The following is a 19,085-nucleotide window of genomic DNA, read 5'->3' as shown; positions in this document are numbered from 1 at the left end:
TAGCCACCCACCCACACAGCGCCCTCCCACTCGCGGTCGTCTCTGCTCCTATACCTCTGGCTCTCCCTCCTCGCCTCTCTCTGTGCTTCTTTCAATCCCTTCCTTGGCTTCATTTACCTTGCCGCTAATCACTTCATGTCTTGTTTGTATTCCAGAAGACCCCCCTCGGCCTGCGCACGATTCCCAGAGTCATTTTTGCCCCCAACCCCCTTCTCCCCTACCAAACACACCCTATAAAGCCTCCAGGAGCCCTCCTACCCCTCCTATCCATCCATATGTGCCTCCATTCTCTGCCACACATTTTTCATAATTACATATAATTATTCTTTTTCCAGCGGGAGACGGATCTGCCACCATCTTATTATTTGCCAGCACCTCCAACACAATAACTTTCATGCATTTACATATTTCTCCACAAAAGTGATATTCTTTAAAACCCTCATCCCCCTTTCCCCAGTGACAAATCAGGGATAATTTTTCTCCCTTTTGATTTTTTTTTTTTTTTTTTGAGAGGAGACGCCATTCATCACACGGTTAATTAGTCAGCCCAGTTTAAATGGCACTGGCAATTTCAGAGCTAAGCGCGGAAGAACGGCAGAAGTCGTCGTTCGCAATGTCTCTTGCAGGAGGGGAGCCATTTCCTCGGTTTGTGCTTACTCCTAATTTCCAGCAGTAGCATCCTCCTCATCATCATACTCATCCTCCTTCTTCTCGCACTTAAAAGCTCCCTCATTATCACCCACCAGCACCCCATCACAGTTACAGCCAGTGCCAGGCCGGCGCAGATACACACTAATCCAATCCGGGAATAAAAAAGCAGCAGATAAAAGTACAGTGTGTATCGATAGATATGCCCGAGGAAGAGTTAGCACGGCGGGGGGGAGTCTCCTGCGGGCTCCCCTTAAGTCAGTGATTGAGTGACAGTCTCTGTTTACAAAGTGCTGATGAGCTTTCCAACGAGTGCCTACTTTTTGAATGTGCCATACCGAACATAAGGAACAACGCAGATCACAATGTTTACATTTGAATATACAAGGGGGAAAAAATACTGTTTAAGTGCCGCGATCAGCACAGGAATGTAAACGACTGCCTCGTACCTTAAATCGATCGAGAGTTAGATGTTTTCCGGGCCGAGTCTCGTCGAGACTAAAAAGCATTTTTACAAAATTCATGCACATTAGACTCTGCCATCCCAAAGCCATTAGCAACAATCATTAAAAGCTACCCGCTAACTGTGTTCGCTACTGACCCCTTTTTTCCTCGGCCAAATTTCATCTCACCAGCTTTTCTGAATGAAGCCTCTGTTACATTTTGAATATTCACGACGTTACTGGAATCAGCTGGCGAACTAAAACCTGCACAATAAAAGCTCTGTCCTATAGTCATGTAAAAATGACGCCCACTGCCAAACTCCGAATCCTTGCCCTGCTTTTCCTTTTTACCGCCCCACACACCACCGGGGAGGACATCACCCCGTCCTCCACCCGGTCCGACCCCTCTATCCCACAGTTCAACCCGAGGTCGGCTGCCCTTCGGAACAGGCTCAAAGTCCCCAAGAAAATTCCGGAAAGCCCCTCAGAGGGAGTCCTGGAGGCGCCCCCTAAACCTATGCCACAAGTGATGTTCCCCAAGAATGTGACATCATCCGAGGCCCTGGCCCCGCCCCTTGGCGCGGCCCAGGTGGCCCCGCGCCTCATCGACGTGTGGATGGACGTGTGTCAGGGTTACTACGACGTGATGGGACACTTCGACAACTCGTTCAACTGCACCAAGGACACGTTCGTCTACTGCTGTGGGACATGCCACTACCGCTTCTGCTGCCCCGACCGAAACCGGCAGCTGGAGCAGGAGAGCTGCAGGAACTACGACTCGCCCGCCTGGGCCAAGACCGAGTCCAACGCTTTGGTCACTGAGGAGGAGCAGGTCTCTGACCCGGACTTTGACCCGCTCAAGCAGCAGAGCCATAACACAGGCTTCGTGATCGGAGGCGTGGTGGTGTTCATGGTGGCCGTGGCCGTGGGCATCAAGGTGGTCTTCAACAAGGTGCAGCATGAGGCCCACCAGAGGGACCTCAATATGCCCAGGTCAGGAGGTTGCCAGCTCTATTAATTTTTTCTTTCCACTGCAATATTCTGTCTAGCTGTTTTTTTCTATCTATAGATAGATAGAGATATAAATCTATATCTCTCATCTCTCTATTCTTCTCTATCACTCTATTCACTCTACCTCTCTATCTATCTATTGCTCTCTTCATCTCAATCTCTCTCTTTTGCGCTATCACTCTATCTCTAGCAATCGCTGTCGCTCTATCTCTCTGACACTGTCTTTCTATCTACCTCTCTCTTTGTCATCTCTCTATTACTCTCTATCACTATCGACGATCACACTACTTCTCTCTCTCTCTTGCTCTCATCGCTGTCTCGATCGATCTCAATCTCTCTCTTTTGCTCTATCGCTCTATTTCTCTATCAATCAATCTCTGTCGCTCTCTCCATTGTATTGCTGGATCACTCTATCATCACTGGATCACTCTGTCATTGTCTTTCTATCATCGATTACTCTCTATCACTCTATCAACTCTCGATCACTCTACCTTTCTCTTTATCTATGGCCCTCTTTATCTCTGTCTCGATCTCTCTCTTTTGCTCTCTATCTCTCTCTCTCTCTCCCCCCCCTATCAATCTCTATTACGTTCTATCATATTACTGTATCTCTGTCGCTCTATCGAGCTATTGCTCTATCTATCTCTGTCAGTCTTTCTATCCATCTCTCGCTTTTACTTTCTATCACTCTACCTCTCTCTATCACTATCTTTCTCACTATCTATCTCTCGAGCTTGCTCTAGCTCTCTATCAGTCGATCTTATTGTTCTCATTATATTTATCTCTCTGTGCCCTTCTACCTCTCTCTGTCTCTCACTATCATTCTTGCTCTCCTTCTCTCTCTTTAACTCTCTCCCTATCTATTCTCAGTGGTGGAGAATAATGATGTATGCTTTATTACTGTGCTATTTGTCTGGCAACTTTTTACTTTCATTCTTGACAATTGAAAACAGGTATCTTTACTTTATACACATTACTTTGTCAATATAGGCTTGTTACTTTTTTCAAAGTCCGTGATGACGGTACGACATAAACAAAATGTACAGAAAATACTATAGGTAAAACAGCAGGTAAAGTCAACCGTGGTTGAGATCTTAATTAATTGAGATCTTGGGGTCTCAAAAGATAGAAAAATATGGAGCAGCGGTGATATGGAAGAACATGAAAATGATTAGTGGTGTCTTGTATCAGCCTAAAAACCACCCCAGCCTTTGGCATTTATAAAATTCTGTGTCAAATCTGAAAAAAACCCAAAACATACAGGTAAGGTGTACTTTTCAGTTGTTATCATTAGCTAATTTAGGATTTTTTGTTCATCAGTTCAATCACTAATTCTACATTCACCAGAGTATTTTTGTTTAAACAAGTATCTGTACTTCTACATAAGTACAGTGGGAATACTTTCGCCACCTCTGGTTATTCCGCACATCCTTGAATGAATGATGTGAAGAAATTAGGTTTTCAGGACTCAATGAATGGCCCAGATTCATCATTCTGGCCTCACAATAATTCTCTTAGTCATCAGCTGAAAAATGTAAGAGGCGACTGCACACTCCTTTGGGCCTTTCAGTTCGTATACTGTGCTGTACAGAACCAACAATATTAGTAATATGCTCTTTTTATACATGAACCGGAAACTTTAATACCTGAGATAGGTTTTAGGGGGGGCTCGGACTATAAATCTTGACCATAAACACATACTACCAAGTATTTTTTGGGGGGGCTTGACAAGTTTTTAGAGGGGCTGAAGCCCCAGTGCTTAAAAGTTAAATACAACGGAACTGTACTTAGGCAGTGATTCTTTCAGTACCACTAGAGGGAGCCCATGTGCCACACTTTGAGAACTACAGGGGTAGGCTGAGTAAAAGTAACAAAAGTAAAATCATATTCTGTGTATTTACTGTAACAGAGTAATCTGGTTTATTACTTTGGAGTTTAAAAAAATGTGCAAAAATAATTTGTAGTGCAAAAATAACAAATGAAACCACTTAGATGTACAATAAGAGAGCATTAAATTTAAATAAACAATAAAATGTTAATTAAATACTTAACTAATGATAGAACTTACCTGAAAAAAAGGACAAATGGTTTAAAATAAGAAATAACGAAGTTGAATAATTAGGTCTCCATACTATGTAAAATTTTTAAAAAGCTTTGGTAATTGGGAAATTAATAAAATAAACTACCTTAGCTGAAACACATTGCTGACAAAATACTCCAACATCTGTTAATTGCTCTTGGGGCAGCCCTAGTTGTCGCGGGGCCCTCAGCAGGTGCTTCGTTTGCTTACGCCTTGGGTCGGCTCTGAAAATAAACCTCATATCTTATTATGAACCCACGTTGCTCAACCATTATCCCCCACCTTTGTTTGCACCGGACCACTGTAGAGCCCTGGTGGACATGCTACGACACCAGTCCAGTCCGAGGCAGCAGGACGAGAGAAACAACAGTGTGGCTCTAACAGTGGGGGATGGCCAAGGGACGCTGGGGAGAGCGCCAAAAAACCTCTACGCTCCGGGACTGCCGAGCAAGGACAACAGATGTGAGGGCGTAGGGCTTTTTATCGCGCAAACCCACAACTTTGTCTGTTTTGCCAATTGAATGTGTGAATGCATGCTTTTTAACAACTCCTGTGCAAATTAAAACGCGTAGGCCAACACTAGCTTTGTTGTTTTAATGATCGTTTTTTTTCACGAGTACTATATTTTAGAATAGATGCTCGTATGTGTGTGTAGAAGCAGATTCGTTATTGTTTTTTTTTTTTGTATTTAAAAACTCATCACCGCATTGTTTAAAAAAATATATATATATATTTTGCACAGTAGTGTATGTGCAGTAGAGTTTGTAACGCTATGATTAATTAAGATAAAAATTTGCCATTCATGATCCAGTCACTAGAAAAAGCCTATGAGAGGGTGTCGAGTGTGCTTGAAAAAAAATGATCACTTGGCTGGATAAAATAATAATAAAATAAAAAAATAAAAACACTGCTGTGAGCTGAATATCAACCATTATGTCCTTTTAATTACAGTGGGCAACCTGCAGCACAATTTTATCCACACGTCAGGCTCCAGCCCCAAACACACTGCGACTATCGGTAAGTAGCTGTTTACGAGTGCCCCAACTTCCGAGTTTTTCGAGTTATGAGTAGGTTTGCTTTGTGTTGCGAGCCAAGATTTGAGGTGCAAGCTTCAGTTGTGTAATTTTCCTGGTTATGCAGCCTACCTCAATGGTTGTTGCTCCACCATTTTCCTTCTAATAAAATGCCGTTGATGTTTCTGAAGAAAGCAGGGAGCTGTGTTCAGAATCATCCACTGCTTCCCTACCACCTAAGCACTATACTGTAATTACGTTATGCTGTCCCATAATTACAACATACTGGATCAACTGGTGGCCCTTCCGTGATAAATATATAAGTAAATAATTTATGATAACGTTATATTGTTTTAAGGTGAGTGTATTTTGGGGAAAAAACAAAGCACTTTATCCATCCATCTTGGATTGCGTTGCTCTATTTATATTAAAAATATTTTCGCTCCACAACGCAGTGCATCATGGGATATATTGCTTTTCTAGTGACCACTGGTTGCTAGTATGGCCACACGACCCACCCTGTTCTTTAGTCTGGCCTGCTAAGCATTTACATTATGAAGAGTCATGTAAAAACATTTTAATTTGTTGCATTCAATGAGTTATTTCCCCCCACATTTGCTTAACTGATTAACCCTCCTGCTGTGCTGTGGATAAAGTATTCTAAAAATAAAATTTTTATAATGTAAAAACAAAAGAGATTTTCGCTATTATATATTTTTATAGTTATTTTTTTCATTTACCATCCTCTACTATAACCATATTAAATATATTGAGGGTGCTGACATTTCAAATGCATACTTTTATAGAGTATATGTATATGCCAAAGTTATACAAAGACTATGTGTAACCCAAAGGAACATGGAACGCCAAATGTTGAAAATAAGCATTCGTGACAAGAAAAGATGCAGTTGGATAAGACAGCAGACGCGAGTTACTGACGTCATTCATAAAATAAAAGGCCTTAAATGGAAATGGTCTGGGCACATTGCCCGAAGAGCTGACAAAAGGTGGACCACAGAAACTATCAATTGGATACCACTGGACACAAAGCGACCACAGCGAAGACCTAAAAGTAGATGGATAGATATCAGTAACCCATGAAGAAATGAATAAAACAAACACGTTAAAGATTAATTGGGCAGCCGTGGCCCAATGGTTAAGATCATCGACTGCGACCATGGGGGACTTACGTTCAAGACCCTGACCGGACCATTCGCCAACACCCCCCCGGACTCACGGCCGCGGTGTCATTGAGCAAGACACTGATAACACGAACTGCTCCCCGGGCGCTTCTGCTGTCCCCTGCTCCAGTGTGTTCCACTCACAAGTGTGAATGTTCACTGTGATGGGTAAAATGCAGAGAACAAATTGTGTGTGCGTGCATGCATGCATGTTCATGACAATAAAGGTGATTCTTCTTCATCTTAAAGTTTAATTATAAATTAAAAATACAATATCATTATCCGCGGCACGGTGACCGACTGGTTAGAGCGTCAGCCTCACAGTTCTGAGGACCCGGGTTCAATCCCCGGCCCCGCCTGTGTGGAGTTTGCATGTTCTCCCCGTGCCTGCGTGGGTTTTCTCCGGGCACTCCGGTTTCCTCCCACATCCCAAAAAACATGCATTAATTGCCCGTAGGCATGACTGTGAGTGGGAATGGTTGTTTGTTTCTATGTGCCCTGCGATTGGCTGGCAACCAGTTCAGGGTGGACCCCGCCTCCTGCCCGATGACAGCTGGGATAGGCTCCAGCACGCCCGCGACCCTAGTGAGGAGAAGCGGCTCAGAAAATGGATGGATGGATATCATTATTCAACGTGGTAGTCACTCACGTTCTGCCAGCCAGAAGAACCCCGGCATCCAGAACCCCGGGCATTCATAGTTTACAAATATTATGAAACATTATACTCACTACGCTTTCAAACTGCAGTAGAAAATGGCGAGCTCACTATATAGGGTGCTGTATAGTGGACATGTTGTGACTCCAAACACAGCCTAAGTCTGTTGCGGTGAAAATTGGGCGATGCAAACACTGCTGTACGCCGCTTGGTGTTTTAAGAGGAGCGAATCTAATTTAACACTATTTCCCCCCCCATGGCGTCTCGCAGAACGCACCCCTCGGATGAACAATGCTCAGTTGGCAGCGGGTGGCACCTTGCTCTCCAGTAAACACAACAACACCAAATCCCAGCCGTCCTTCCATCACTCCCTGCACAACCTGGCTCAGCTGCCCCCCTCCTATGAGAGTGCTACAAAGCCTGAACTCAACAGATACTCCTCGCTCAAACGACTCGGTAAGTGCACTTATTTTTTTACATTTTTTTTTAGAGGTGAGGACAAATGGCCCGCTGACCTCCTCACTCGACTCCATCAACGCTGAAAGGCAGCGATGCGCTTGACCTGTGCGAAATGTGTCATCGTGTGCTGCTAAACAATTCAGAGAAATCTCATTTGGCTTTCAGAAAAAGGTCTCGATGAGTACTCCTCTGGTTACTGCACCACCAAGCGACGCCCGCACACCGCCCAGCCGGCCCTCCAGTCCTCTCAGCACCACCTCCACTGGGGTGGGGACTACACCCTCAGCGGGAGAGGAACGCTGCCCAGGCACGCGGCCCGCCCCTGGATTCCCCCGCCCCCGTCCGGCATGCCCGCCTCACCCACCCCCAACCCCTACCCCCTGGACCTCCCGGAGCCCCAGTACAACCCCAACTACGACACCCTCTCTAAACCAAGGAAGGTAAAGTCCACCGACCAACTGCTCAACATGGGCGATGTCCCCGGGAATACGGGGACCCTGTCCCGCCTTTCCAAGAACCAGCAGCACCAGTACTACAAAGCCATGGCTGCCTCCGGTAAGAACTCCAACACGCAGACACTCACCCGCAAGACCCAGGATAGGCAGGACAGGCAAGACAGGCAGGACAGGCAGGACAGGCAGGACAGACAGGACAGACAGGACAGGCAGGACAGGCAGGACAGGCAGGACAGACAGGACAGACAGGAGAGACATGAGAGACAGGAGAGACAGGACCGGCTGCTCATGTCCCCGGACCACTTGGAGGAGAGAATGGGCGGCATAGGGGTCATGGATCCGTACGCCCACCCAGGAGGGGGCGTCCCCACCCTGCCTCGCCAGCAGAAGGCCCAGTCCCAGCAGAACGTGTGCGCCACCCCCTCTCTTGACCGCCATCATATGATCAAGATGAACTCTCACCCGACATCCGGAAGAGAGCAAGAGAGGAACCCGGGCGTGACCGGCCACATCAGCGGGGGCATGGGCTGGGCGGGGGAGATGCCCGGGGCGGGTGTCGTCATGGGAACGGGAACTCTAGGAGGCCACAACGCCCGCAGGATGGCTTTCGCGACTAAACGGCAGAACACCATCGAGCAGCTGCATTTCATCCCGGGCGGGGGCGGCAGCGGGTCCGGGGGGAGCGGCAGTGGGGGCGGCGGCAGTCAGGGGATCAGGACAGGGAGCAAAAATGAGGTAACAGTGTGAGGAGGCGTTGTGGCTAACGTAGAGCTCACAACTCGCCATGGGACCAGAGCGCCCGTCTGCATTTAATCCACAGATTCACAGCTGCCAGAAATAGAATTAATATTGTAACGGTATAACATACACTTCTCACAAATTGTTAGGGATATTCAGCTTTTGGGTGAAATGCACTCTAACCTTTACATTCTGTTCTCTAACAAGGAGGTGAACAGCAACAAATTGACAACAGGTTTATTTTTGTAATATCCCAGGACATCCACTTTCTGTGACTCTTCCAGTCTCTCTGTATTGCTGCTGCAACTTACTGACGGCACTCTGTGCCATTTTAAGCTCATTCTGTAGCCCCGTTGCAAATAGTGAATATCTGCGAGTAATTGACTCACTTCCTAAGAGGGTTTGTCATTACCATTAGAAGCCACAAGATGACAGGAAAGGGCTACTTTTGTCTGATTAAAGCTACTCGACTAACTTAAAATGGTTTCCTTGGCACCAAAATACTGTTATTGCTTTGTTCTGAACACAAAAACACAGACTCTGTGAGTTTACAAAGGATAGGTTCCCCCAAAAAATTCACGAATAGGCAAGTTTATGAATGTTGAACCGCGAATATGTGGGGGTTCACTGTACTGTTGATCAATTGTTAGGCGTTGTCTTGGTCTCGTCTTGTCAAAATGTAAACAGCATAATTCAAGAGGACTGCTTAAATACCAATTCTAATTGAACTGGGAAATGTTTTGGACCGTTCATGGATCAAACACATGATGTGAATTTTGCCATTCCGCTTTTTGTTAGAGAATAGCAAGTAAAAACACACGAACATGAAACAGTTGGACATGCCATTCAAAAGTTTAGACAGGCTCAAATTAAGTTGCGCTGTAAAGGTTGCAGTGCATTCTAGTTTCATCCTGAAATTTCACCCCAAAGCCCGATATCCCTACTTTTTGGTGAGTAGCGTATTTAGGCTATTCTAATTGGTGTTGTAGTGAAACAGCTTAAATATGACCACTTCTTTAAAAAGTTAGGAGCGCTCCAATTGTGTGATAGCATACATCAGCCATATTTTGTAAGTGAATTTACCATCTTTGCCATATACACAGCAGTGCCATTACTTGCACAGAGCGGTAGGGTGGAACAAAGCAGTACATGTACAGTAGACGGTTTTAAAAAAGCACTCAGGAGCCATATTAGATAAGATATATATATATATATATAAAAGGACTGCTAAAGAGAAGAGGACCATGTGGGATAGAGAATTTATTAAAGAACAGTGCAGACTACCTGCTTGGCCAGCCCTCGCCTACAATGATTTATTACAGAGACGATTCTCGTGGGTGAGCAGCAAGACATTAGTCTGACCTCCCCACAGGGAGAAAATAACTCGCGTTGCTTCCTGTCCGCAAGAGTGACTTTTCTCTGACTTTCTGGGATAACGGAGGAGCCAGGACGCCGCATGCATTTAAACTGTGGACAGACACCGATCAGTCCGATGCCCGGGTTGCCTAGTTTGCCATGCGACCTTAGCTTTGAGGAGGAAGTCTCACCGATCGTCGCTTTGCACTGCCAAATGTCTCAAGACGGTATCAGACGACGACAGCGTCCCATTGTTTAAAATCAGGACCTGACTGCAAAAACAAATGGGCTACCAAATAACCAAGAGCCATGATTACAGTGGATATATAAAAAAGTCTACACACCCCTGTTCAAATGCTAAGTTTTTGTGATATAAAAAAAATGACATCAGGATAAATAATTTCAAAACTTCTTCCAGCATTAATGTGACCCAAAATCTGTCAACTTAGTTTTAAAAAATCTTTTAGGGGAATTAAAATCAAACAATGGTGATAATGTTGTTGATAATGATAAGTGTGCACACCCTATTATAACTGGGTTGGGCTGTGTTCAGAATTAACCAGTCACCTTCACACTCATGTTAAATGGGAGTCAGGACTCACATGCCAACTTTAAAAGTGCCTCTGAGTAACCCCAGATAAAGTTTGGATGTTTTAGTAGGCTTTCCTTACTTCCCTCCTTTTAAAATGATTAATCTCAGTCATTTGAACAAGGGTGTGTAGACTTTTTTATATGCACTGTACTTAACAATTGCCAACTTGCTTTGATGTATCTGAAGATTCTGTTTTCCTTTTGTTTTTGTATCGATTTAAACAGAGCACAAATAGACCACTGTCGCAGAGGTTGCACATACCCAACATGTCCTTCAAAGCCATTTTATGGAGATACAAAGAAAAATACCACAGAGGAAGCTGGTCAGACAATCACCATTTGAATGCGTTTCACCAATTCGAAACAAGCGAGACATAATCTGTACAGGCACAGGAGACTCGGGACAACCAGGAAGCCCTTTCCAAACATCCTCCCACGCAAAGACCCCGCTGTATCATAACGCACTGCAGCCAGTAGAGAATTACAACACGCACAGAAAAATAACCCCAATAAACAATAACAACGCTTATCAGTACTAAGGGCTATCTTATCCTTATAGACTGTAGTATGTGATATCTGTGGTCCATATATGAAGCTATCTCTTGATTTTGTGTTAATATTGTCATTGAGTATTGAGTATTCATGTAGAAAAAGATAGAGGAGCACTCGAAGCACAGTTCAAAGAGTCACAACACAAGAGACTGAAATTTGCACAAATAAACTAGCTTGCCCCTCATATTTTGCGGAAGGGATGTATTTTTTTCCTCCACTTTTTAATGACAAAGGGAATTTCCCACTGGCTTTTCTCTACGAAAGGACACACAGATTTCATTCGAACGATCTTCCTATACGCAGTGCTAAATGTAGTTGTTATGAATATGATGGAGTGTTCTTATTGAAGATTATTATAATTGTTATGGTTGTTATCAACATTTATCTTAAGATGTGATGTTCATTTACTTGGTGGGGTTTTGGTGTTTATTGTTTTTGGATAACTTTTAGCATCCTTCATTAGTTTTTCTATGTTCAATACATGTGGTTCCTTGATGCATGCCTGGCTCCATTCCTTTAAGAAGCATTTCTCGTACGTCTGGACTCTATGGTCATTTTCTTATTTCTAGCTGTACGTACTGTGCCTAGACATCGGCCTTATGGCTTCTTGATCTCATTTGATTGCCTGGGTTGACACAGAAGTTCCAAAAAGAATCTGCTGGAGTAGTTTGGGATGGGGATTTTAACGCCACCAGAAGAGCAAAGGTCCCTTGTTTGATTCTCATGATTTAAAACCTGTGAATCCATTATACATTAATGATGTTTATGATAATTTTATGACATGTTTAAGTCTGAGTAGGTCTGGTTTAAAAACATCAGTGTGGGTTTGTTTTTCTTCAGGGAAATAGACCCTTTTCACGGTGATGTCATACCACTTCCACTCTGTCTTAGTGTCACTCCTGCACCGTATTTGATTATTTAATAAGATGTAAACAAATTGATAACCAAAGGTTAAGGGAAATCCAGCATGGTGGTTTCCCGCTCCGGTCCAGTTTCTCGACTGCACACTAGTTTATGTTTCTGATTTTAATGTAAGTCTTATTACATTAACTAATACAAGCGATGCAAGTGAAGGTAGGACAAAGCGTATCTGTTCTGACGTCACATGTAAAGGGTTTATTAGATAGAGAGTGGTTTTGTTTGTTTGTTTGTTTGTTTGTTTGTTTGTTTGTTTATAAATTTGAATAGAGCCACAAAAGGTTTGTAGCAAAGTCTGTAAACTCTCACAAGCCATATCCACCAAAACTCATGTTCTCACACTTTTCTAAATGGTTAATCTAATTTGTGCAAGTATCGTATTTTGTATAGCTAGTACAATCAGAAAACTATTTTGAGTGATATCTTCATTAATTTGATAATTAAAAAGCAAATTCTGTGTTAGTATTTAATGAATTGTACAGTGCCAAACTCATAACATTTGCAGTCTTGCTTATTGTCACGCCCTCCTGTGTGGCTACAGTGGTACACTACTGTATATCTTTTTCAATGCTGAGCGCTAACCAACGATACAGTAACGTAAGGGACTTTATTTTGGAGAGAAATGAATGAATATGGTGTGTGTTTTGAACCATTATGAATTTGTTTGGAGTGAGGATGCTTAGTGCCCTCTTTAAATGTCAAACAAAAGCATTGCCAAAAGTACATGACAATTGTAAGGACAAGAATGGTGTCCAGTAGCCTAAAAATGAATTTATTTTCATGATTCTAATTTTCAAACAACTTTTTTTTTGGTTATTGCTCAATGCATCCACCCCCTTGGATACGACAGCAACTTACAGAGAATTTGCATAATAAAGTTGGTGGGAAATATATTTTTGTCATTTTTTTTTCTAGTTTTCGCCGTGCTCAAGCACAGTTGCGAGAGGTAGACCTGGGCATGATCACATGTTCCTAAACTAGTGTCATATAATGAATTCATCGGTTCCTCTCGCCAGTTATTATCCTTCGATATCCTTAATATCCAACTTAAGGCCCATGCACTTGTACGCCCTCTGTCCGCACTAGTAACACGATTCACTAGTAAAACAAATAGGGTGCACTAGTAGAACAACTGTATCGTACTAGTAGTGTTTTTCGACTACCAGTAACACCTTTTGCCTAGTAGTACGAACGTAATCTGGATCTGCTATTGTATAACTGCTCAATTGGCTTCAATATTAAGGCTTTCAAAAGATACTTCAATAAAGCCATTTGAGCATTTATTCGAATATCCTTGAGACAAAACTATGCACTAGCTGACAACGACATGCTACTAGTACTATTAGTGACATTATAAAATTCTATGAGGTAACATTTGGTGCTTCACTGGTCGTCCTAGTAGGGCACAGTTGTCAACTTGTCTACAGTTTTGCCTCACGAGTAAGATGCAGTTGTCCTACTGGTATGCCAAAGTTATGCAGAAATCTCATACAGTAGTGGAAGGTAGCAATGGAAAAAAACTACTAAGTACTACTGTTACTATTAAGACAAAGTCATTCTACTAGTAAGCTGAATTGTCTTACTGGTAAGGACAAAGAGTGTACTAGAATGTGGACATTAAGGTGGCTATCAAAGATATCAAATAAATGCTCAAACAGCTTTTCATATTTTGAGCATGTATTTGATGTCAAGAATATTGAGGCTGCTTCAGCATATATTCAATAGCCTTGATATCCAGCTCAAGGTCAATGAACTAGTGGCCAAAATTGGCACGAGTAGTGGAAATTTTCTATTACGCTACAGTGGTTGTACTAGTGTGGTGAATAGTCTTACTTGTTAGGACAAAGTGCATACTAATGCATGGACCTTAAACTGGATATGAAGTATATAGATGAATGGAAATACTCAAAGACCTTTCCATAGTGGACAAAACTGTAGGTACTCTTGTGTTAAACAGAAGAAACCAACCCCACATTAGTCATTGAAATAATAATTTGCCAAAATGCACATTGGTGAGCCACAACATTTTTGGGAGCATGTTCTTAGGACTGATTAGACACTGGCGCTTTCTGACAAGTCACATGTGCTCTATATAATACAAAAATGAAGCATACAAAGAAAAGAGATATGTGCCTACTGTGAAATATTGAGGATGCTCGTTTCTGTTTCTTTGCTCCATCCGGCACAGGGGGTCTTGAATCTGTGCAGGGTACAGTCAGGGTTCAATCTATACAATCTTATATTTAGCAGATACCACATTTACCATATTTGGTTCCCTGTCCAGTAAAGCACATACACAAAAGTTAAGATGTTTTTCGTCGTCACCTAATTGTGTGTCATATTTCCACATTCTACATTTCATAATTCAATGATAACCAAGAAACGTGCGTCATCTTTTGCAACGGCTTAAAACCCAAGTCATCGTAATGTAAGCAATACGGAAAGTATACAGTATAGTGGGAGAAATGTGGGTCAACATGCACATAAATTGAAAAAAGTTGAGTAATGCAGGAGCGGCAAGGTTGTCTTGCACCTGTGGGAGTGGGTAGCTCCACTTGTGATATATGAAATGAAAAGTAGAAACATTCTTCAAATAACTGTCTCGGCCACACAAAGTTATATCGCACTGTACGCTCTCGCCAAGGCAATTGGGCTCATATTCCAAAAGCCTCCAGTGATTGCATTTATTGCACCGAGATGTATTGGGAGTTGGAATGAAAGAGCAAAGCAGATTGCTTTTTGGTCGACACACACGCACAAAAGAAAATCATGTTTAGTTCTACACTTGTAGTGTACATATGTCACCACCAGGGGGTTCAAAGGATGCTCAGAAACATTTGCACAAAACTTTTCATCAGAATGACCCATGACTGTAATACAACTGTGGTGGGAAGTAACCAAGTACAGATACTTCATTACTGTACCTAAGTAGATTTTTCAGGTATCTGTACTTTACTTGAGTATTTGTTTTTCTGACTTATTTTTTAATTTCACTCCCTATATTTCACAACATATCTGTACTTTCTACTCTTTGTCAAAATGGGATTGTTATTTTTTTTTCTTTCAATTTCCACAGTTGACAACACAAGGTAAAAAACATTTAACTAAAGAGACGTAAAGTCAACCGCAGTTGAGATGTGTATTGATTAAGATCTTGGGATCTTACAAAGCAGAAGGAAAAAAAATTATATTCCCCACAAAATTATTTAATGTAAAATATTCCTCATCCATGACCTAATTTAAGAGATTTGCTTGATGTTGTCAGCTCCAGGAATGATTTGTGGCGAATGCGTTAAACAATTCTGAAACCCCACATACAAAGGTAAGGTGTGTTGTCCTCATTAGATAATTCAGAAACGCTGTTGTTTTTCCATTGTGCCAAGTTATCCAACCAGGTACAGTTTTTAAAATTGATAGTGAAAATTCATTTTTACTTTTCTTCAGGAATTGAATCAATACTTCTACCCGTGGGCCATTTACAGTTCAGGCTACAAGAGCATTTGATGCCATTGTAAAAACAAATAAAAGATTCCCCATCCCTATTATTTAGTAGCCTATACAGTATAAGACATTCACTGGACATTTCATTCGACACACCTTTAAGCTACCCATTCATACATCCATTTTGTATCGCACTTGTCTTCTCACCTTGCTGCGCTGTCATATCCACTACCCCATTCTTGTTTTGATAAAGGTTTTCGTGTTTTATCTTCACAAAGGATAGACATTATTTTGGATACAGCTCTTATATTGGACATGACTAGATTGTGTACAGTAGGTAGCCCTAATGTTATACGTCCTATACTGAATGTAAATTACTTTTGCTCACTTCAAGGCAAGACTGACAAGACAAGCATGTACAAATGGGTACTTCGATGTTACATTCATGACTATACAATTAGAGTTTCATTTGATGGAGATAAAAACTTGCTCTGTCCTTGTGATTAGCCCTCCAACTCAGACATGAAGAAAACTTAAGAGTTTCACAGCGCTGGAATGATTCACATTGTGTGATTGCAACGATTGAATAATAACGCGTTTTGCAGATAGAGAAGAAGTGAATGAATGCTTTTTATGCAGGTTTTATTCAATTGTTGCTGCATACTAAAGAGCCTTGCATGTCTATGCACGGAAATGTGTGGAATGGTTTTACATGTTCATGTTGTGTAATCATTTGGACAGTAATTTTATGATACTTTGTTTTCAAATACATCTACAGTAAAGCCTTTCTTGTACAGAAATAAAACGTGATAACCAAACATTTTTATGAACTGCCTCAAGTTCACACATATACGGCAAATGTTTGCTATTTTGCTCCGGAATTATGTACTCTTATTATAATTTTTAAGAATCGGAATACTAATGATCTGTACTCAAATGCACAAAGACTGTACTGTACTAGAGCGGCTCCAACTACCGGAGACAAATTCCTTGTGTGTTTTTTGGACATTTTTTGGACACAAATAAAGATGATTCTGATTCTGAAAATGGTAGAACTCCTGCAGCTCATTCAGTGTCGCTGTAGGCCTCTTGGGAGCCTCACTGACCACTTTTCTTCTCTTCTTGTTATTATTTTGGAAGGATGTCCAGTTCTTGTTAATGTCACTATTGTGCCATATTTTGTCCACTTGATGACTGTCTTCCCTGCCACTCGCATGTGATCAAGGACAACACAGTCACTGATGCACTTCCGTCGCTTTATTACCATGAGCGGTAACAGAATGCATTCATTCTGCTATCGGCCACAACTCATGCCCAGTCACCCCACATGCAGAATAACTAACTCGAGCCAACGTTTAAGATGAAATCTCCTTGTGCTCTTTTATCGTTGCTGACGTCAAAACCACCAAACACCAGACGTCGCCATGAACGGCCCACACTCAGAGTTACAGATATTACAATATAGAATGTTTTAAGCGGCACGGTGGACGACTGGTTGGAGCATCAGCCGCACAGTTCTAAGGACCGGGGTTCAATCTCCGGCCCCGCCTGTGTGGAGTTTACATGTTCTCCCCGTGCCTGCGTGGGTTTTCTCCGGGCACTCCGGTTTCCTCCCACATCCCAAAAACACGCATGGTAGGTTAATTGACGACTCTAAATTGCCCGTAGGTGTGAATGTGAGTGTGAATGGTTGTTTGTTTGTATGTGCCCTGCGATCGGCTGGCAACCGGTTCAGGGTGTACCCCGCCTCCTGCCCGATGTTAGCTGGGATAGGCTCCAGCACGCCCGCGACCCTAGTGAGGAGAAGCGGCTCAGAAAATGGATGGATGGATGGATGAATGTTTTAATAGCCACGTGAAAAGATTTCCCAAACATGACAGTCTGTTAAAATGATGAGTCTAGTTGTCAAGGCCAATTCAACCTGAGCCAAAATCGCACGATAAATTTTTAAAATTGGATGATGTTTTCAGAACAAATTTAGTTTTTTTGTCAGAAATTATTTTTGGGGGGGGGAACATTTTTGTGTGATATTATCACCTGTAGAAAATCTGGTCAAAAAGTGTCTTCAAATTAGAGTAAAACAGTATAACTGGATTATTTCTCAGCATACAGTACCTCCTCGAACCTTTGTTTCGCTACTTTTGCTACTCAGGGAACCCCTTCTCCGATTGGCTGACAAGTGTCAGTTCAAATATCCACCAATAAACTTCGTACGGATCAAAATTCCAAGGTGTTCTACGTCAAAATGACCATGACCTTTCAAACGGCGTCACTTGCCCTAAAACTTCGACTGACTGTAAATAGAGCAACATTATTTGTCAGAGGAGCAGGGTGGGAAGAATAGTTAATGTACTTTAGTAAGCAATAGTTTTTTGTTTGAGATTTTGTTTTGTTTTGGAGGATTTTAGAGAATTTTGAAGTCCTCATTCCATTTAAAAAAAAAAAGAAAATTAAAAATAAAATTCCACTAAGATGGTGGCCACTTGTTATGATGCTAGTTTTAACAAATATGCCAAAGTAATTTATTTTTATTTTTTATTGTATAACTCCCCTTTAAGGGCTATATAAATGAACTTGACTATAGGGTGTGCACACTTGTGCAATTACTTTATCTCAATTGTTAATTTTATTTTACCTCTCTGAGATTTGTCTTTTTCTTTCAATTCTGTTGTACAGGTTATTACAGGTCACATTAATGGTGGAAAAAGTTTTGAAACTATTTCTCTTGGTCTTTTTTTTTAAAATAGCAAAACTCTAGCGTTTGAACAATGGTGTGTAAAGCAAAGCAAATTTATTTATATAGCGCATTTCATACACATGGTAACTCAATGTGCATTACATGATTAAAAGCATTTAAAAACAAAGGGAAAAATAGCTTATAAACATTCAAAACAAAGAGAAAAAAATAAAAAAAAATAAAAATATCATTTAAAAGTGGAAATGCTCTAGAAAGCATGGGAAAAAATAAAAGGTTTTAACCTGGACTTAAAACAAGCACACTTGGGGCTGATGTCACTTCTGTTGGCAACTTATTCCATTTGTGTGCAGCATAATAGCTGAATGCTGCTTCACCATGTTTGCTTTGGACTCTGTGCCCAACTATTTGACCTGAGTCTGTCGATCTCAGAGCCCTACTGAGTTTATTTGCCATTAGCATTTAATTCATGTATTCAGGACCTAAACCGTTCAGTGATTTATAGACGAGTAGCAGAACTTTATACTCTATTCTAAAGCTCTTTGTTCTGGTCAGAACCCGAGCTGCAGCATTTTGAATGAGCTGGAGCTGTTTAATGCTCTTTTTGGGGAGTCCAGTCAGAAGACCATTACAATCGTCAAGTCTACTCGAGATAAATGCATGGATGAGCTTCTCCTGGTCTGCTTGACACATACAAGCCTTCACTCTGCATATGTTGTTCAGAAGGTAAAAGGCGGTTTTAGTAATTGATTTGATATGACTGTTGAAAGTCAGGTCGGAATCAGAATCAGAACACCAAGGTTTCGGACTTGGTGTTTGGTTTTTAAAGAGAGTGACTCCAGGTATTTA

General features: G+C 41.8%; 1 protein-coding gene across 1 annotated transcript; it reads left to right on the top strand.

The window, feature by feature from the left end:
• The first annotated feature begins 686 nt into the window (after nucleotides 1-686).
• On the top strand, nucleotides 687-12,945 carry LOC133402091 (uncharacterized). Its single transcript, XM_061675674.1, has 5 exons — nucleotides 687-2,084; nucleotides 4,490-4,644; nucleotides 5,134-5,199; nucleotides 7,302-7,487; nucleotides 7,656-12,945. The coding sequence occupies exons 1-5, from the start codon at nucleotides 1,393-1,395 to the stop codon at nucleotides 8,690-8,692; spliced, it is 2,136 nt and encodes a 711-aa protein (XP_061531658.1). The 5' UTR covers nucleotides 687-1,392; the 3' UTR covers nucleotides 8,693-12,945.
• Nucleotides 12,946-19,085: the final 6,140 nt, after the last annotated feature.

The sequence above is a fragment of the Phycodurus eques genome, chromosome 4 (assembly GCF_024500275.1).
Source record: "Phycodurus eques isolate BA_2022a chromosome 4, UOR_Pequ_1.1, whole genome shotgun sequence".
Taxonomy (NCBI): Eukaryota; Metazoa; Chordata; class Actinopteri; order Syngnathiformes; family Syngnathidae; genus Phycodurus; species Phycodurus eques.
This window is presented reverse-complemented; position numbering and strand designations above follow the sequence as displayed.

Coding starts and splice junctions, on each gene's coding strand:
- LOC133402091 (XM_061675674.1), top strand. CDS start 1,393: ATGACGCCCACTGCCAAACTCCGAATCCTTGCCCTGCTTTTCCTTTTT. Junction 5,200..7,301: donor CAAACACACTGCGACTATCG/GTAAGTAGCTGT, acceptor GGCGTCTCGCAG/AACGCACCCCTCGGATGAAC. Junction 7,488..7,655: donor CTCCTCGCTCAAACGACTCG/GTAAGTGCACTT, acceptor TTTGGCTTTCAG/AAAAAGGTCTCGATGAGTAC.